At 45.6% G+C, this 21170-nt stretch overlaps 1 protein-coding gene across 5 annotated transcripts in view; it reads left to right on the top strand.

The window, feature by feature from the left end:
* Window positions 1-21170, top strand: part of DENND1A (DENN domain containing 1A) — a 268662-nt gene that overhangs the window by 208826 nt on the left and 38666 nt on the right. For all 5 annotated transcript variants that reach the window (XM_082208835.1, XM_082208833.1, XM_082208834.1 and 2 more), the window contains 5 exons: window positions 11881-11982; window positions 12474-12561; window positions 13971-14011; window positions 15527-15598; window positions 16883-16939. In XM_082208835.1, coding sequence (XP_082064961.1) covers window positions 11881-11982; window positions 12474-12561; window positions 13971-14011; window positions 15527-15598; window positions 16883-16939 — 360 coding nt within the window. The remainder of the gene's footprint in view (window positions 1-11880; window positions 11983-12473; window positions 12562-13970; window positions 14012-15526; window positions 15599-16882; window positions 16940-21170) is intronic.

Below are 21170 nucleotides of genomic sequence, written 5' to 3'. Positions count from 1 at the left end.
ATATGTAATTTGAAGTGGTTTTCTTTTCTTTAAGGCAGCAGGAACATAAAATGCAAAAACCAGGGGCTTGTTTATGCTTTCTAGTGTGACTGGTACAGCCATTTTGACATGGTTGCCATTGAGGTGGGGGCAGGAATGAAACTACAGGGAACCAGAGTTACTTCACAGTTTTCATGGCAAATTGTGTGTCCTGCAGCAAACATGCATAGTGGGGGCAACAGACATGTACCCTAAAACACTTGCTTTCATGCACTGCTGAGACCTGCTCTTTGTCTTTGCAGAAATCCTGTAAAACCAGTTTCCATAAATTTCTTGACTTGCAGGTCTTGCAAGGGAATTCAAAAGAGGGCATGCCTCTGCACATGACTTGAACCCTGCACTCTTCATCTCAGTGTTCACTTTTCTTCCTGCTAGGCCACACATGACCACCTTGGCTTCCCTTTTGGTTGCATCTCCTGGAACGCCCAAGGTCAACAAGGATAGTGGATGGAAATACAGAACTACAAAGTCACTGGCTGACTAATCCTTAGTGTGTTTTTTTGTTCCAGATGCTCCACCTTTTCAAGAGTTTGAAAGACAAAAAATTCAGCAAAACAGGGGTTTAAGCACTGTGAATGTTCAGCAGGAAATTTCAAGCACACATCTCCTTGCTCTCTGTCCTGACAGAGGAGAGACATATTGCTGCACTGAAGGGAGTCCCACTCCCCAACCCCATCCCATTACACAGCTCCTAACTCAGTATTATCTATGGCTTTTGCTGGGAACAAGTTAAGCAATGCACCCCATTTTGTTCTTGTTGCCACTAAAGCCTCTGTAGAAATTTTCTGTGTTTGAACTTTCTGACAGGGCAGCTGTCTCCATTGGAGGGAGGTGGACTCTGTTTCACTGGAGGTTTTTAAACAGAGGTTGGGTGCATTGCAGGGAGGTTGGACTAGATGGCACTTGGAGTCCATTGCAGCTCTACAGTTCTGTGATGCTGTGACATTTCTGTGTTTTACCCTAAGCAGATCACCAAACTGCTGCCCTGCTAATTCTTTCATTTGTCCATTTGCACCACCCTTGTGCCCTGTGTTGCCTCGTACTAATGTCTCCTTGTGTTCTGGCTCCAATTTCTCTTCCTTTGCAGGATATAGTGCAACAATTACCGTTGACCTTGTTTCTGAGAGTCTTGCGCAACCCCAGCCATGCTACCATCCACTCCATGCCCATCCATGTTTTCAAGATGTAAATAACCTTCTTTGTCTTGAAATGTTGCAATTTTGAGATCAAGTGGCAGATGTGTGTACTTGAGAGAGGACTAAGCAGCTATGAAATTTAAAAGTATGGGTGAGATATTTTTAGTACATAAGAACATAAGCCTGGTGGATCAGGCCAATGGTTTGTGTAATCAAGCCTCCTGTTGTCACAGGGGCCACCCAGAAGCCTGTGGCAGCCCCGCAGCCAGGACGTGTGCACTGCAGCACTCTACCGACCAGCGATTCCCAGAAACTGGAGGAGGCAGAGCATGCCAGTCGCCATTGAAGATCCTCTCTCTCCATGAATTTGTCTTGTCCTCTTTTAAAGCCATCCAAGGTGGTGGCCCTCACTGCCTCCTATGGAACCAAGTTCCGTAGTTTGTGTGTGAAGAAGGACTTTCTTTTATCTGTCATAAATCTTGCAACATTCAGCTTCATTGAATGAGCACGGGTTCAAGTATTATGGAAGAGGAAGAAGAAGCTTTCTCTACCCCCTTTATCTGTGCCATGAATATTTTTATAAACTTCTACCATATCACCTCTTATCTCTTCTCTAAACTAAAAAGACCCAAATCATTCATCATAGAGGAGTTGCTGCATCTCCACAGTCATTCTGCTTGCCTATTTTTTCTGAACCTTTTCCAACTCTACAATATCCTTTTTTGGATGAGGCAACCAGAACTATACACAGTATGCCAAATAGGGTCCCACCATAGATTTGTATAACATCATTATGATAATCAGCAGTTTTATTTTCAGTTTCCTAATGATCCCTAGCATGGAATTTGCCTTTTTCACAGCTCTCAAAGTAAACCATTCACAGTGGGATCAGGTGTTAAACAGGGATGTGATACCGCCCCAGTTCTATTTATTATGTACATGGCCATGATCCTACATATTGTCGAAGGGAAACTCCCCACCAGGGTGGAAATCATATATCAAACAGATGGAAAGCTCTTTCATCTGAGTAGGCTGAAAGGTTACCATAACATCCACCATAGAGCTTCAGTATGCTGATGACAACGTAGCGTGTGCACGCTCAGAGGATGACTTCCAAACCATCCTAAATATCTTCACGGAAGCTTATGAAAAGCTTGGCATACCACTCAATATCTAAAAAAATCAAAGTGCTTAACCAACAAGCACAAATCAACCCCTCTGCAGCGCCACAAATCCAACTTAATGGTGTAACATTGGAAAGTGTTGATCACTTTTCCTACCTCAGCGGTTCTATTTCCACAAGGGCCGTCATTGATCCTGAAATCCAGCATCACCTGAGCTCTGTGAGTGCAGCTTTCTCCCAATTGAAGCGCAGAGTGTTTGAGGACTGGGACATTCACAGGGAACTACCGACTTTACTGTACGCTTGTGAAACATGGACCACTTATAAACGCCATCTCCAGATCCTCAAAAGATTCCATCAACGGTGTCTCTGAAAATTTTTACACATCTCTTGGGAAGACAGACGAACTAATGTCAGTGTACTGGAAGAAGCAAAGATCATCATTGTCAAAGTAATGATTGGGACAACCATGCACTCATTGGAATGCCAGGAACAAAAGGAGGAAGCTTTCACTTTAGGCACCGCTGTAGAACAAGTTCTCTCCTAGATAATGCCTTCTCTTGTTTTAGACACCAGGGGAGGGTCTCCGAGGAGGAATTTAACATATGAGTTTGAAACGTATGCCAGGAAGCAGTCCGTCAGACACCCTTGACCAAATGTAAGCACAAGGCCTTTGAACTGCGCCTGGAAGCTAACTGGGACCTAATGGAGTTCAGAATTGGTCTCACTTGTTCCCGTGGACTGATCTCTCATTGCTGTCTGATAGCTGCCAGTTGTAGTTCCTGAAAATATTTCAGAAGGCAGAGTCCTTCTCCAGTGCATTGCAGCTATCTCTCTTAATGGCCACCACATAGATGGTCCTAAACACACCGCAATCTCCACTGACTTTCATTCTGAAGAAACTGAAACCTGGGTAAAGGGCTTGAGCTCCCCAGAGTCTCTCACTGCTCAGAGATTGGGGTGGTGTGTAACTCTATGTATTAACTTTTGCTGCAGCCAGTTCTAGTGAATGCCGCCTGGAGCATTTTTTATGCGGGGTAGACACAGGTAAACCAGTCGGGTGGTCAGAAGTTTTGTCTGATCAGAATTGTGTGTCTTGTGGAATCGGCAACAAAAACAAAATTCAAACATTCTGTGAGGCTTTGAATACGCATAATGGTAAAAGTGAAAGATTTCACAGTACATGAAGTGCTGTAGCCTTTTGTGGAGTGTCTGGATGTGGGAAGTATCCGACTGCATGCACACAGCCAGCAAAGACTGACCTTTCTGAAGGCTTAATTCTTGATCTGTTTCTCAAATCACCACCACTCTTTGTAGTTCTTTTTCAAAGATTAGCTACAGAATGAGTTTTTCCAACAAGTATTCTGGTCTCCATGGAGCTGATGTCCTCCCTCTCTCAATCTGAATTAGATGAATACAGTATAGCCTATATTCTTGCATTAGTGTTAACAAGGTTCAACTCCCTGTAGTGCTGTAACTATTTCTGTTGCTTTGTGCAGAGGTGTTGGAAGAAAAGAGAAACGCTGGAGCCATCCTTGTGGTCACAAATTACTCTTTCCTTCCTGGACTTTTGGAGCCACAGGAGGAAGTTGGAAGCTTGCTTTCTGTTCTCAAAGCCCAAGTCAAAGTTGCTTTTGTGGGCCAAAGTCAACACAACTTGATAGGTGTGAGAAACTTGACTAATCACATAAGGTTGGAACTTTGGGTAAAGAGGTCACTTTTGGAGTTGCCCAGATGAAAACATCTGAATAATGGTAATGATGAACAATAAGTCAGTGAGCTTGGTGAGATAGGGGAGGCCACAAAAACCCTTACAGCTGTGTCCCAAGATTATTGTCAGGGACTGGCAGGACTCCGATGAGTGTGCACTGGAGAAAGAGGGGTAAGTCTAATTCAGGAGAGGGGGCGAGTGATTTGTGGGGAACCGTACCAGCCAGGAGGCTAGAGTCAGACACAGGGGAAGCTTCATACCTGGAAGGTGGAGCACAGGATGGGGCAGAAAAAGAGGAGGAAGAGACAGGTCAAGCAAGTGAAAGGGCTGGGTATTTCCCCAACTTCTCTTGCACCACTATCTCCCAGAATCGGGAGGGGATTGAAGAGGGAAGAGCAGAGGAAGCTTCCACGCAGGCTCAGTTTCCGGCTGCATGTGTGCAGCCCATCGGGTGGGGTACATAAACAAGTGAAGGTCCCCAGTTCCTGCAGCTGTTCCATAGACCCCGGACCTGGGAATAGCTGCCTAGACGTTAGACTGGTCTGTGAGGCTATTTGGAGCCATTGAAGTGACTGCGTCTGCTTTGACAATAAAGAGTTAGGTATCCGCCATGTGCGTTCCTTTGGCTGTGGAGCGCCCTGGACAATTACATTGCCCTTGTCCTACATGCAGGTGAGTACAGCCTTAGCCACTGGGAAACTGCCCCTCTGTCAATCTAGAAGAAATAACTGTGTAAGGTAGACCATCATCTCATACCAATATTGCCAGTTAATATTTTCGTGTCACTGTATGGGGGATTGAGACAGGGTGAGTTGAGGTTCCCACGGCAGGTTCAGAGTGAGTCTGCCCAGATGTTGGACTTTGTTTTAAGCCCAGTTCATACATGCAGCCGTCCTGGTAGGAGGATGTAATATGAAAACAGATCTCATGTCTGATTCTCAGACTGTGGTGTGAGCTTGACCCCCTCCTTCTGAGCTCAGTGCAGGAGCAGAGTCCGTCCATGTGGTGAGTACGCTTCAAGACTCACACTATTACTCTAAACATATGTCTTCACCTACGAGTGGACACACCCAACGCAACCCAAATTCAACATCTGTATGCCACTTTTTCCTGGTAAGAGTTCCTAACGGCTCACAACAATAACATCAAAAACATACATAAATAACACTTTCACCAGTATATGCTAGCATGTTTTGGAAAGCTGCTTCTTAACAGCAACTCTGAGCGTGTCTTTTCGGTTTGAGAGAGGCATGTCTCTTGCAGTTCCAGTATTTGACCTTTATATGAAGTGTGATGATTCCAGGCCTGGTCTCCAAAACGTGACCTGTGTGGGCGATCATCCTCCTGAAGAGCCTAAACCCGCTTTGCACAGATCCTTTTGCGACAGGAGTTTGTAGGGTTAAGCCTCTCCCCAGCCTCCCAGAAGGTGCACTGTCAGGTACTCAGGTGTTAACTTGGGAGGCTTCTAGGCCAGTCAGTCAGTCACGGAGGAGCCAGATAAGCTGCTGTTCTGGGGTAGAGATTACAGAGCTTAATGATGAGCTACTCTAAGCTGCAGCTGATGCCAGACCCTTCCCCCTTTACACCTAATTAGCCTCATTAATGAGCTCTTCTGCTCTCTGCAGAGAGGGCGTCCTCCTGGAATAGCAGGCAAAAATACCTCTCCCAGGTAGATGTTCCGAAACCCTTAATTATGGTCTGCATCTGACTCTTGACGAGGAGATGGATGGATGAGGGTGCTTTAACTGGAATTGTGCTTGTTTACAATGACCGTTATGCAAGACTGTTAACTCTTAACATGCGTCAGGTTGCTTTTAAATAAATTATGGCATTAACCCACAAAACAAAATAAGACCTTCGGAGATTATGCTACTTAAAAAAAGAAGAAGAAGTGGATAGGAAAGGAGGGAGGATTTCTGACCTACTTAGAAGTGAAGTGTGTGCAAATATTTATTTATTTTTTTAAAGCGCTTAATTGAGTCCTTGATTCCATGCTGTATTGGATTGCTTGCTATAGATTACCCAGCAAGATTTGATTTATTTATTAAAATTTGCAGCTGGCAGTTGTAATGATAAAACATCCTTTAGATTCCCAGCCTGTGAAAGAAAGATGAACCTGGACAGTGCAGTGTTCAAACCAAACACGGGATCTGTGGGGGTTCAATGTGACCTGATCCTGTGAAGGAGGACTTTAGATGAAAGCTCAGTCTTCCTGAAAAGACTTGCTAGCAGTCAGAGGAAAATACCAAGTATCAAACTCAGTTTATTACTGGGTTTGTTGTTGTTGTTCAAAAAGAATCTATGATGACTGAATGCGACACAGTCCAAGACTAAACAAGTTCTATTTGTGTACTTCTAACTTGAGGACGCGGGTGGCGCTGTGGGTAAAAGCCTCAGCGCCTAGGGCTTGCCGATCGAAAGGTCGGCGGTTCGAATCCCCGCGGCGGGGTGCGCTCCCGCTGCTCGGTCCCAGCGCCTGCCAACCTAGCAGTTCGAAAGCACCCCCGGGTGCAAGTAGATAAATAGGTACCGCTTACCAGCGGGAAGGTAAACGGCGTTCCATGTGCTGCGCTGGCTCGCCAGATGCAGCTTTGTCACGCTGGCCACGTGACCCGGAAGTGTCTTCGGACAGCGCTGGCCCCCGGCCAATAAATGTGAGATGGGCGCACAAACCCCACAGTCTGGCAAGACTGGCCCGTTCGGGCAGGGGTACCTTTACCTTTAACTTACCTAGCATTAGGGGTCGGTGACAACGCTTGACAAGATATTTGAGAGTTATGAGAACTGGGTACCTCTGAAATATTTGTGAAACCATTCCTGTTTTTCTGAGTTATGCCTTGCAATTAAACCCAGGTCAAGTTTTTAAAAAATGTTTTTACAGCTTGTTTTATGAAGGATGCTGGGGTTTTTGGCACACCACCAGGAAAAGGGAATTCCATTGCTGTGGGCTATTGAAGAGAGAACTCTCTCCGTGTGCTGTGTGTGTTTGTTCTACCAACTTGGCACATTCCTGGTGTGAGGAGGGCAAGCACTATTGCAAGCACGACCAAAAGTTACACAAACCAGCCGGATTAGCAGGTGCTGGAGGAACGCAGCAGAGGAGCTGCGCTTGGTGTTTTCCACTCTGGAAATTCCACGTGTTCTGCAGCTCTTTTGTAATAGCAGCTTTGACACAGGCACTAACATTAAAGGTGTGTGTAATTCCTGGGCAGGTTGATTTTACAGGGTGGAAATTATCCTTGTGCACCTCCAGGTTTGGAGGGGGCTGCCTCTGTGCCTTTTGGCCATCTGACTGGCTGCCCATCTGCTCTCTGTCAGAATGCGTTAGGAGTGTGTGCTTGGACTCATGCCCCAGAGTTTCCGCGCGGGGCTGGTCATGTGCTTGTCTCCACGACAACTCAAGGAGATGTGTAAACTGCCATGCTCTGAGCCAGATGCTTCTCTGGCCATGTGATCTAATTAAATAGTAGCTTCCCCCCTCCCTCCCCCTCCCCCCTCCCCTGTCTTGATGAAACTCATTGATGTTGCCCTGTTTCCCTAGCTGAGGTGTGAAAGGAAGCTGTAACAGGGATAGAAGGGATCGCTGGGCTCTGCAGATACGCATCACTTCCATTCTGCGCTGGTCCCTTTTACAAACTTGGAGTTCCAAGTCCACAGTGCAAAACTGGGGGGTGGGGGGTGGATAGGTCTGAAGCACCCACCAAGTGGAGTCCATCTGGAATTAAGTTGGTGCTCTTTGCCTCATTTGCAGAAGCTGGGGACAGTTTGCCAACAGTAAAACACCTGCATTTCCCCACCCGCAATAAATGTGCTGCCACATTAGTGCAACAGTGTGCGCGCGCGCGAGGAGAAGGGAAGCCCTCAGTCAGTTGGGAGATCCTGGAAGCAGCGACTCACTCCAGGGGCAGGAATTGGGGGACATGCAATAGTTCTAACCCAAGGCTATTGTTCTCACCCTGAACACCTCCCTCGTTGTCTTGGAATGGCAATGGTGCCCACCTGAGAGGTCTCAGACCTGAGTTCCAGCTGAAAAAAATCCCTGGTTCTTACGGGAATTTTGTTGCCCTCCCCACCCCCACCCTGCTTGGTGGTGAAGGTTTTCACAAGTTCCGGTCCAATGTGGTTCCGTGTCACAATTCCCCATTCTCTGGTCTTTCTTTTCTTCCAGCTGTTATGGTTTGGGTTGCTCAACCATTTCCCCACTCCCCCACTCCCCCCCCTTGCTGCACCAGAGTGAGAATCCCTCCCATACAAGGGATGCTGTACTTTTGACACTAGTCCAGTGACCTCAGCTGATCTTGTGTGGGTAAGATACGCATCGTAAATATGTTGCATTTCATTGGATAATTAGGTTTCCTTGGAGACCATCACACCGCAAGAGCTGAGAAATGTGACCTTTTCGCGACTGCCTTCCATCACCACCTTTGATTAACCTTCCTGGAGCTCCCGTCTCTAAACCCTCCCTCTTCCCCAACCCATCTTCCCCGACGTGGCTGCAAATCGTGTTGTGTAGTCAATTAGCAGGTGGAATTTTCATGTCTGAACATGGATGCTGCATCCAAATACCAGGGCTAAGGGAAAGCTGAAGACAGGCTAGCATGCATTGTGTTTCCCATGTACGGAAGGAGCATCCATGCTTCCAGGGGAGGAGTCCAGCTTGCTGGCCACAGAACACTTGCTTTGCATGCAGAAGGTCCCAAATTCAGTTGCTGGCATCTCCAGTTGAAAATATTACGCTAGCAGGCAATAGATTTAGAATTTCACAGTCAGGCCAGCTAGTTCCTCCCTCATAGCAGGCCACATCATACCGTGATGGTTTATTTGTCCATGTGGCACAGTATTGTTCTCTGACAGGGAGCCTCTCTCCACGATCTCAGGCAATGAAAGAGACTTCCAAAGAGCTGTTCAGCACTGGAAAAAAGTACCAGCAAAAAAGAGTGGAATCGCTCATCAATCAGAAATGTTGTGGGCTCAACAGGATGCCATCTTGCCCTGACAAAGTGTGGTTGTTTTGGATCTCCCTTGGCGCCCCCTCTGTTTGTTGCAAATAGGAAAGGGAGCATAGTTGTCCTCAGCCATAATTTAGGATCTAAAACATTAAATAAAATACTCACTTTTTTAAAAAGTCAAGACATAGAGGAATATAGAGCCTGCTGGGTCTAATTAAGTGTGGGGCCATTACTCTTGATGGGCTGCTCATCTAGCCTCCAGGACTCATGGCTCTTTGCATAACAGAAATCCTCCAAGTTAAAACTCCTCTGCAGTTTCACTTTCTTCCTCTTTAATAGAGTTTATATGCAAAATTTATAATCCAGTGTGATATAAGCAGGCACAGCACCATAAATCGCTGCAATCACCATTCCTGGTCTTTATACCCTGTAGTGTCCTTAACTGTCACATACACTTTTCCTGCACACACGTAAAAGTTCCATTGTGGCTTTAGTATACCTCAAGGTGCTTTATGAGCATGGAACATTTAGAAATGTTTGTAGAATTCAGCCCTGGAATAGGCGGCAAGGGGAATATTAGCTACAGTAGCTCATGTGCTATCGCAAAAAAGTGGTGCAGGAAATGGTCGCCTATGCAAATTGCAATGCAAATCAGGTTATATTTCACCAGATACAAAGCAGTAGGTGGCTTTTTCTGCTATCCCATTCATCAGGGGTGATGAATGGAGGCTCTTTTGTGTTTTGACCCACAGATGGTGCAAATTGAATAACGGTGGATTTGGCCACAGCAGTAAGGCCAGTCCTTTCTTCCTGGTGCAACCTCCGGTCCTCCGTACCTTTATTCCCCATCCTGGGTGTGGTGTCACCTGCTTCCCAAGGCTGGAGCAGCTTAGCTGGAGAAATCATCTCCAATGTGTGCCTGTTGGTGTTCAGCTCCTAGAATTCCTGCTTGCATTTTTGGCAGTGCAGTTTAGGAATGTGGGCCAAGTGGAAGGTGATACCAAACTCCCTCTGAGCAGAGGAGGATCAATAGGGCCAAGAGAGCAGGAAATTCACAGTTCAGTCCCAGTGGCGTGTTGTGGTCCAGGGGAGGCAGAAAACAGCTAGAAGAAGGCAGTGTTAGAAGCGGAGATATGAAAGCTAAATGGCACCTTAAAACTAGGTTGTGGGTGCAACAACAGAACGTCTAGGTACACTTTTTTTAATAACAAAATGAATGAACTGCAGCTACAATATTATGTTCATTTTTCACATGGTCTAGTCCACGGGTAGGCAACCTCTAAAGCCTTCTCAATTGCCTTCTCAATCCAGCCTGTGGCTGGTCCTGGAATCAGCGTGTAATTTTACATGAGTAGAATGTGTCCTTTTATTTAAAATGCATCTCTGGGTTATTTGTGGGGCGTAGGAATTCATTATTTATTTATTTTTTCAAAATATAGTCCGGTCCACCACATGGTCTGAGGGACGGTGGACCGGCCCACAGCAGAAGAAGGTTGTTGACCCCTGGCCTATTCCTTCCCCTGCCCACCCCCCTAATATTCTTAAGAGGGTCTCTTCTCCAGTCTTCAGAGAGCAGCTGGAAGTGGGGAGGCAGGAAAAGGCCCTCCTCTCCTTCCACTCTGCAGTTTTAATCTGAAATCTTAGGCTCAGTCCTGCGCCCATAGCTCAGAAACTGCTTGCGCTAAAGAAATTCCCTGTCACAAAGTGCAGCTTTGGGAGTTTGGAGCACTGGAAGAAGGAATGCAGAAAGGATGTGCTCTCTGTGTGGAAGAAGTGCAATTTTTCACATATGGGCATTCCTTATAGGCTCCTCCCACAGGCCAAGATTGCCAGGGTCTTCTGTGATTGGGGGGGCACTCCTCCCTCCTCCCTCCTCCCAGACCTGAGGATTACAGGAATGCAGCTGTAGAGTTCCACCATGAAACCGAGGTGACAGCAGCCCATCTGCCTGGAATGATCTCTCCCCCCACCCCACCCCGGCTCATGGATGAAAAGCACTGGGTGTACTTTTTCATTAGAGATAAAAAGACCTCTGCATTAACTTAACATTGACATAATTCTACTGCTCCTTCTTACTGCCACTTTTCAGTTGCCATAAATATATTTACTTGCTTTGCTGCAAATTTGCAGATTTAAGTGTTGCCATGACGTGAAAAGAGATGGTGCCCCCCCAGCAGATACATAACCAACTTCACTATTAATGTAACACAACACAACACAACACAACACAACACAATACACTTCCTTCCCCCCCCACCCCAAAGTTGCAAATGGTGTTGCTTTGCTGCATTTTACAAATAAAACTCCATTCTTTTTGAAAACACCAAAAAAGGTTTTGGCCCATTCAGAACACCTGACAAAGGTGTTTGTGGCCCTGTGCTACGTCAAGAACATTGACAGGATCATGGTTGAGTTATCAAGGCCTCGTTTGTGCCTTCCTTGGATTTTAATCTTATTTTAATGCCTGGAGTCTGGAGCATGTGGCTTCACAAAGAGCGCTTCTGAGAATGAGCTGAAGGCCTTTACTTTGCCTCTGAGCAAGCACCAACAATCCCTCTGTGGCTGGTGGGATGACTTCCAGCTAAAAGCCCCAGGTGTCCCCTGTTTCTGGAAATCAAACACGAGACATTAAAAATTGCTTGGTTTGTGGGGCAGGGGGAACACAGCCTTCCTCTTCCGTTTGCCTGGAGGAAGTAGATGACCATTGTCCAGTCTCCCTGGCTTTTGCCCTGGTTAAGGGCCCACTCTCTGGAGGAGGGCAAGTTGATTGGGGAGGCCTCCTCCCTCTCTGAACCTTGCTCCTGAATGTACTTGCCATGGTGCTTAATGCAGCCCACTGCAACTCACTGACTGGGCTTGTACTCTTCTGGGAGCATTTGGCCACCTGTAAATTCACCCCTCCTCTGAACTCCATCTTTCCAGGGGGAGCCCATCACGTTCTGTGAAGAAACATTTGTCTCCCACCGGTCTGCCACCATGCGACAGTTCCTGCAGAACGCAACCCAGCTGCAGCTTTTCAAGCAGGTATTGCAGGTCGTTAAACAAAAGAACCACCCCCACCCCCTGCCTTCCTTCTTTTCTGCACTGTGTTCCATACTGGGCCATGTGCCGTGAAATACAGCTGGCCACTTTGTTTCATAATTAACTTAATTTATGGGTCAAAATGGGATGTGCTCTACATTAATATCTTTTTCCAGCCCAGCTGACAATCCGTTTACAGGAGCACTGTTTGTTTGTTTGTTTGTTTGTTTGTTTTCCTCTTTTCTGTTCTATAACAGTAAAACCTGACATGCTCTTCTGCCTCTGGCTCTCCATTGCAAGTCCTTTCCAGTTATATATTGGAGGTCCCACCAAGCCAGAAGGCTTGAGCAGTGGATCTCTAGCCTGGTATAATAATATGAGACACCTTGAAGAAGGGAGCGAGTGTTAGCACCTTGGCAGGGGGTTGTTCTTCAGGGCTTTAGGATGGCCTGTGTGATCTGCTCTTGGTGTGCTTTCTTTTTCTTCTCCTGAAGTTTATTGATGGCCGCCTTGATCTTCTCAACTCCGGAGAAGGTTTCAGTGATGTCTTTGAGGAAGAGATCAACATGGGCGAATATGCTGGTAAGGAGGAATATTTGCTTGAGTTTGTGGACATTACTTAGAAATGCCGAGCAAAGGAGGTGACCCCTCTGTTTGGACCAGAAGTGCCAGGCAGCTTCCTTAGACCTTTAGAAAGATTAGCAAGGGAAGCAAAAGAGGGTTTTCCTCAAGCTGGTCTGTGACTGCACTTTTCAAAACTTCATGCTGTAGACAATTAATTAGGTTCCAGCCTGGCCAAGGGTAGTGAGGTTTTAAGTTACATAAAGGCCTGGGGGACAAAACAAGAAATGAAAAGCAGAAAAAACACCAAGGAATAAATACAGTGGTGCCCCGCAAGACAAAATTAATTCGTTCCGCAATTTTTGTCGTCTAGCGAATTTTTCGTCTTGCGAAGCACGAAATCCCATAGGAATGCATTGAAAATCAATTAATGCGTTCCTATGGTCAAAAAAAGTCCAAACAAAGCCAAATTTGGTACAACAACAGTTTATTAACTGCTCTTTAAAGTCACACATACTGTAAAGAGCAGTTCAAAAATTTAAGGGAAAATAAATTAACTTTATAAACAAAACATGTCTTTGTTTTTAGTCAAAGAAAAAAAGTCGTGAGACGTTTTCGTCTTGCGAAGCAAGCCCATAGGGGAAATTCGTCTTGCGAGGCAAATCGCGAACGGAAAAAACTTTCGTCTAGCGAGTTTTTTGTATTGCGAGGCATTCGTCTTGCGGGGCACCACTGTATATTTATAGCCCTTTCTCTATGCTGCTGGTGTCTTAGAATAATGGGGGAAATAACATATAATACCTGCATGTGTTAGCAAACATAGAAACAAATTTTGAAAGCCCATGAATTAGAGATTCGGTTGAAGTCAGAATGAACTCCCAAGCCTGGTCCTTGGCAGAATTTTCCTTTCGTCTCTCGGTGGATTTCAGTTTTGTGGGTCTTGTGGGCTGCCTCGTGTTGTAGTTTTGGTACCTCTTCAAGGCTAGCCCCGTGTGGCTGGGGGGCTCTTCAATGTTGGGGTGGCCAGTGCCTTTCCTTCACCTTCCTCTGGAATCAAGCCAGGGATTCACGGCCAGCCCACTGACGGGGAATCTTCAGCCAGGAGTGTTGATGCGGGGAGGGAGACACAAACAACCCTCAGAGCAGCTTTCTATATTTAAACAAGACTCCTTGCTATATTTAGACATGAATAAAAAGCAGCCTCTTTCTTGCTCTTTTCTATGAAGACACGTTCAGAAGGAGCTGTTATCTCACTAATTGCCCTAGTTTTTATGGGGGGGGGCAAGTGGGGAGCTAACTTAGATGCATTGTCCTTCCAAAGGAGGCTGCATCTCCAGCATAGTTGCATTGTCCTGGAGGGGGGGAGGTGTCTGCTGATGGCAAAATGAGTCCTGCCACTTCTCATCTGTCTGCTTGCCTCTTTGTGTCAGGTAGTGACAAGCTGTATCTCCAGTGGCTGTCAACGGTTAGGGTAAGTGTCCCCAGCAGCCCAGGTGCTCCTTATTCTGATCGTTCAGCAACTTCTGAGTCCTATGGTGAGGGTGCTGAGATGGGGGCCAAAGCCAGTTAAGGCTTAAGGATGCTTCTGCACCCTCTCCCAAAGTAGGAACTCTGCTGGTGCTCCGATGCACATGAACGACGGGTTGCCAAAATCTGTTGTTTTTGCTCCAAGGTAGGGAGGCAGGAGGTGGGCAGAACTACCTTTTTGGTATTTGGAGTACCGCTGTTAACTTAATTGATACAGATTAACTGCCATATGATAAATATTTATGAATAGCAGACCCAAAATAGATCCCAGGAGTTGTGGTTAAGTAGTCTCTCCCTCTCCGTATTACACACATTTAAGATAGTAATGGCAAAAGAAATAATTAGCAGAAGCAAGCTCACTGTGTTCCAAGCCCCAAACTTACTCCAAGCAGAGCAGTTTCTGTCAGGCGGGAAATGAGAACCGGGCATCCTTGATCATTCGGGGTTCTGAGACAAATAAAAGAAGCTCTGTGAAAACATCCGACGGGCTCCTCTGACATTCTCTTGGAATGCCAAACAGTGTTCCAAGAGTTGCAGAAAAAGAAGTGCTATGAATTAATAAATTAATCATCATCACCCGGTTCTCAATGGCGCAAATATTTGCAATATGGTTCGCTGGAATAAAGCTCACTGTTAATAGTAAATCAAAAACTAGTATTGGGCAAAGTTAATTATTAGTTTTAAAAAATAGCTGTGCCTGAGTGAGTCTTTGTGGGGGGGGGCAGGGCTGGCAGGGAGGGTGTCCATCTTTTGTGCACGCTGGATTTTATTTATCAAAATAATACATTATGCAGCAAAAGCCAACGTGAGCTGCAAAATAAATAAAACACTAACTGGGCTACTAGATTATTCTGTCTGACATATCAGAGCCTCGTGCGTCTTTTCTGGTTGTGCTTCCTGTACGTGCAGTTTGGCCCTTCTGGAAGGAGGTGGATTTCTCCTGTCCCCCGTTCTGCCCTCATCTCCCTCTCAGCGGTGGAAGAACGGTGGGCATAAGCAGTTTCAGACTGATTTGGGAGAAGGCGCTTCAAACTCAAGATACCAGATATTTTCAGGTGGTGAAATAGATACACAAACAGGCTTTACAAATGGAGACTGATTCCCTCCCTCTCCTGCTACAGTGATCTTTGAGAACTCAGACATTCTTCCACGTTTAACACCATATTTGTTTGGTGCTATAGCCTCCTATATGACAAAAATGAAGTATGAACTCAATGAACTTATAAAACGTATCTGACTATTCAAGAGAACGTTGAAGTGTTTGCCCTGCTTCCTCCTTTAAGAAATTAAATAACCAGATGTTAAGAGCAAAATGCCTGAAGCCTTTTGTATTGCTCAGGCGTGTTTGCAATACTTCTTTTTGTGTGTGTGCGCAGAAATTTGCATTCCAAACCTGGAGTTATGTTGGCTCTTCTGCCCCAGTAACAGTTTACCATGTTGTTCCTTTTCCTCATTGCAGAAAGGAAGTGGGGCCATTTTGAATACAGTCAAGACCAAGGCAAACCCGGCCATGAAGACAGTCTACAAGTTTGTAAGTGTCATAGAGTTGCATAGGAGGTGCAAATATATAGGGGAAGGCTGGGGTTGCTTTTAAGCACAGATGGTCTGCTTGCTACACAATGTGTCCTTCGTGTGAGTCAAGAAACTTGACCAAACTGGTCGGTGCATGAAACAATAGAAGGCTAAAAAGCCAGGACATTAATACACAGAAAGTCTTTCTCGTTACTAGATTAAAAATGAAAAATCCCTCGGAAACTGCATAAAAGCTACATACTGTAGCAATAATCATTATTAGCTTTTCATCAATCAGACACTGAAATGGTTCTCAAGGTGCTGGCATAAAACTGTTGGATGAATTTTTTTTAATGGAAGAAAAAGACTAAACAATCCATATGAAGAGAAGAAGTGTGAATGCAGTGTGAATGTTCTCTCCCCTCCCCATGTTGCAAGCCCTGCCACCTGCTGTTAGATCTTCAGTAGGATAAGAAGCAGGAGGAGGAATTTAGGGAAATGTACATGGAAGCAATGCTGTTCTAGCAGAAATTTAACAAAGGCACTGAGGATAAGTCACACATGGATACTCAGACTTTAAATTGCAACCAGAGACCAGTAAGTTCTGGAGTAAACAGTGGAGCTGGCAGGAAAAAGGTTTCCAGCAAGAGCTCATCCCCCCCTTCTGCCCCATAGCAGAAGGTGCGTACCAAAGTTGGCAGAGACCCGACCTGGAGCGGAGTCTCCTCCTTTGTGTTCCTGCTTTGCCCTTTATAGGACAGGAGGCCACGGGCAGGAGATGGTCGTTGAGTGTAACTCACACTTGCCATCGTTCCTTAACCTACATTCAGCCAGTATGGATCGAAATGGATTATGAAACTAATATTCTCTCACCATCCAAAATCAAGCTCTGAGTGGTGGTGCAGAGAAGCCAGGAAGTGTGCTTACGAGCCTCCCTTCGATGTGGCTAACAGTCGGGTCCTGCCCTAGTCAGGCTTCTTACCCTTACCCTTACCATGCAACACACATAAAAAAATAATTAGAGGATAGAGCAAGAAACCTAGGCTTTAGGAGGCAGCGTATTCTCTGCAAACAAAATCTCTTTCCCCCTCATTAAATATTGTTTTTTAACCTCTTGTATCTGTATTTGTTTCTATACCCATTATGTCTTCAGTTTGGTGGACCAATTTCCCCACCCCTCCCTATTCTCAGTAATCAGAAAAGGTGGGTCTTGATGGGAGGAAAGGAAGCCCAGTTGCCTCTGCAGCCAGAACAGGGTTTCTGACTTAAATTAATCTCCCTCCGCCCTTTTTTTTCTATGCAGGCAAAAGATCATGCAAAAATGGGAATAAAGGAGGTGAAAAACCGCTTGAAGCAAAAGGTACTTGAAGTTTGTATTCTTATAAAAAAAAAAAGAGTATAAGAACTACTTGGCCAGGAAAAGCATTATGTGATCAATAGAGAGCTGTGTGGTGCTGTGTTGTTAACACACTTCAAAATGCATTACCAGCTGTCCTGGATTTTTCCTACTGTTATAAATATTCACAGACAAAAAAACCAAATACATTAAGACCTGATGTGGGATGTGTGCCCCTTGCACCAAAAAAAAGGGAGGAGGAGAGATGAGGCAAGTCATTGGAGGTGGCAGCCCCTTGCTCACGCGAAAACCATGGAACTGTTCCTTTCTTCTTCTTCCTTTCTTTCTCTTCTGTGAGAGAAGTCGAGAATCCCTGGCGCTGTATCTGTTGTTACAATTTTTTTGCACACATGCACAAAAAGTTTTGTGTGGCAACGGTAGACAAGTCTTGTGTGGATGGCGTGGGTTGCACACGCATCTGTTTAACGTCCATGCAGCAGTGCATGTACACTCTTGGTGGCTCTTACAGGTCAGTTTCTGCACGCCATTTTCTATGTGGAAAACAGTTTCCATGCAAAATTGGCAATGGGTAAAGCATTCTTTCTTCTGCCAACCTAGCAGTTCCAAAGCACGTCAAAGTGCAAGTAGATAAATAGGTACCGCTCTGGCGGGAAGGTAAAGGGCGTTTCTGTGCGCTGCTCTGGTTCGCCAGAAGCGGCTTAGTCATGCTGGCCACATGACCCGGAAGCTGTACGCCGCAAGCCCAGAGTCGGCCACAACTGAACCTAATGGTCAGGGGTCCCTTTACCTTTAAAGCATTCTTTAGACGCTGTGATGGCATCCTACAACCAAGTGTGATTGTGTCTTTACTATTAGACAGACCCCATGTCTGGTGCCATTTTGCTGCCTATGGAAGGAACCTTTGGCTGGGGCTGTTGAGAGATCCATCAGCCCAGCCTGAGCTGTTTTTCCATTTGGCATCTGCAGATCCGGCCTTTGGTTTCCTTCACTAATGACAGTCTTCACTTTTGTAAGTGAAATTCTGCCTGTGTGCAAGAGAGAGACAGACAGACAGACAGACAGACCGACCAGGGTGGGAGCCTCCCGCCCCAGCTCCCAAGACTGGGCTGGTGTTCCCCCGTCTCCTGGCCGATTTAATTTGAGGCTGCCGTGAAACTGACCTCGCTACCCCCTGCATATTTTCCAGCATTAACATGAAAAGTGTCCCAGCTTTGGCAAGGAAGAACCAAACCTTAAGCCTCACCTTTACGATCTTGGTTGCCAAATAAGGAGTGGCTTTTCTGTACGACAATGGGAGGAATTTTAAAATGCGCTGAAGACAGGAAAGCTGCTTTCTCTGACTGTGCATAGCAATGATGACCTCTCAAATATAATCAAGAGCCTGCTTTTGCCCTTGGTCTGCTCCATCTCTGGGTTTGAATTGCAAATGGGTAATGCTGGGTTGACCTCTGGAGAGGTCAGGCTGGTGTATGTAAGGTCCTCCTCTAATATGATCGCAGAGATTGAATGGAGCTCCCTTCCCATACCACCTCCGTTTGTGGTCTGGGGTTTTAAAAGCATCTGCAATCATTTCCACTGCCTCCTTATGAATGAGAGCAAAAGATTGTTAACAGAGAAAAAGCATGGCAGCTTCATTTCATGCCCAGGGACATTTTTTAAAAATAAAATAAAAGTAAAGGCAGCCTTTTTTGCCCCATTTCACAAATGGAAGAAGGTGGTCCATGTCAAGCTATCATCTTACTCTGTCTCTTTTGAAACACGGCTCCGTAGAATTGGGCAGCGCAAGGGAAGAGCCAGAAGGAGGGAGGAGGGCACTGTTTTCTGGCCCTGCAAATGGTGAAAGGAAGGCATCAGTGGCTAGCTGCAAATGAGGCTGCTAGTTTATTTGCTAGTTCCAACAGAAGCCTTGTCCTTCCACCCCTTGTACTTTGCGGTGCCTTTGAGATGCACCATTTCCAGGGGCCTATAATGCCGCAGTACGAGGGGGGTGGAAGCTTGTTCTGTGTTAGACCGTCGTCTTGATGAGCCAAAGATTTTTAGCCCTAAAATGGATGTTCTTTGGGGAAAGTGTGCCTCCATGGGTGGGCAGAGAGCAGTTCCTTTTCCTTCACATCTGAGCATAATACGTAATATACCTGGGGTGGGGGGAGATGAGGAGTCTGGTCTGTGCAAAACTTCTTACTGTCCTGGAATACGAAAGGAAGAGAGGCTCAAACCTCCAGAATCAAGGATCTGGCAGAGACCCACAGAAACCCACAGAGTCAGAGGGATCTCACTGGGTCACTGCTTCAGGTGCCCACACCACCCCGGGGAGATGGGAATATTTACTGGTAACTTGGCCTTCACCAAAGGTCCCAAGGCACGTTGCAGCACAATAAAACAATAAAATACAATAGACAGTAGACAATTCAAATAACAACCAACCAATAACACAATAAGCAGAACGAAAACAATATATAACAATTTGCTTTAAAAATTCCTTGGGTGGCCAATCATTTTGATTATTGTTTTGTATTGCTTTTAATGGTTTTTGTATTGCTATGCACCTCCCTGGTGTATTGATAAATAAATAAATAAAGATAAAGCATTGCACATTCTCAAAACCCTTGATAAAAAGTTACGTATTTGTGTGCTTTCTGAAAATCCCCAGTGTGGGTGCCCATCAACGCCTGTTTCCTTCGGCGTTCCAGAGAGAGGCTTCCCTGCAGAGGACCTTTGTAGGCATCTGGTCCATGGGAAGTTGGTCTTGAATGTTCAGCTTAACTTGACATATCATATCAAATATTTCTTGTAGGACCATTGATCACATTGGGTCACATTGATAGAGAAATACTTAAAGAATATTTTTTAATGTAATTGTGTTTTGTGTAAATTATAAAAATTAAAATTAAAACATGACCTGTTTACAAACAAAACATTGAAATTGCTACCTTTCTACAGGTAGGACAGGGGGTCACAGGAAGGAAGCAGGTGGAAAGGGAGCCAGGGTTGGGAAAAGGCTGAGAAACGCTGCATTCGATGACCCTCAGAGTCCCTTCCAACTCTACAATTCTATGATTCAGGGATTTGTAAATTTAAAGAAACAAAAGAACACCAGGTTCTTTCTAGAAGTGTTAAACATGTCTGGAATACAGGATTTGTTTTTATGTTAATTTTCAAGCCCAACACAAGCACAAGTTGGTGATGCTTTTCACCGTACTAGCAGTGAGTCCTTGCACAGCCAAGAAACCTCCTGTCACAAGAACGTTTCCTTCTACCTTGCACGCTTCACCTCCAGCAGCTGCTTCACCTCTTTGCTGGGCGGCTGCGGCTGCTCCACCCCGCGACATGCCCTCTGCTCTCCCGCTCCCTCTCCCACGCCCTGCCCGCCAATGGTGCTGTGGCTGGGACAATGGAGGTGGAAGAAGAGCAGGGCAGAAATACCTGAGAGGGCCAGGGAGAGGGAGAGCAAGAGGGAAGGGAGGCAAAATACAGGGAACCCTCGATTTGTGTGGGGGTTGCGTTCTAGGTCATTGTGCACTTGCATGAAATCATGTGAAATGGAAATGCCCTGTTTTGCAATGAATGTACATAAGTCGGTTGAAATTGAGAGGAACTCAAAACCTTTTTTGTAAACTGCTTTGAGGTTTTTCCCTACAGTATATAAGTTTTATGAAATAAATAAATAATTGTGCCCATTGATTTCAATGGGTATACTCTGAGTAGAACTAGCATTGTTTTTTAAATATTTCACCAGGAGACTGGTCTTTTTCTAAGCGTCAGGTCCCTTTTGCAAATGTTCTTAGGGTCAAAGCTGCAGCTTGCTTTGGTCAGTATGGTGTTGAAAACCTCAGCCTAAGGCCAGGGAGGTGACCTGTTCAAATCAACCCAGGGGGCTTTCCATGTTTTGACAGAGTGAATCACCGCACAAGTGAATGCTTCTCCAGTGCTGTCTGGAATAAGCTTCGGTGGATGAAAACTTAGTCACCTGAGCAGTTCTTTTTCGTGCTGCCACAAACTAATGCAGCTACTTCTGTGCCCTCTTCTCCTTTTCGGTGGCGCCTTTTCTTTGTCCTCTTCTGAACAGTTTCAGAACACTATCTACTGTGTTGTAATGCTCATGCATACATCTCAGTCGATTTGCAGGACACACAACTAGAAGACACAGCTGGACACCCGTCTTACATGTTCTTGATGCGACTTTTCAAAGCCTGCTTAGGATCTCCAGTTGCTTTGTTCCTTGTAACTCTTCTGT

This window comes from Podarcis vaucheri (assembly GCF_965113315.1).
Source record: "Podarcis vaucheri genome assembly, chromosome: Z".
Lineage (NCBI taxonomy): Eukaryota > Metazoa > Chordata > Lepidosauria > Squamata > Lacertidae > Podarcis > Podarcis vaucheri.
Note: the sequence above shows the minus strand (reverse complement) of the source record. Positions and strands in the feature narration are given on the sequence as shown.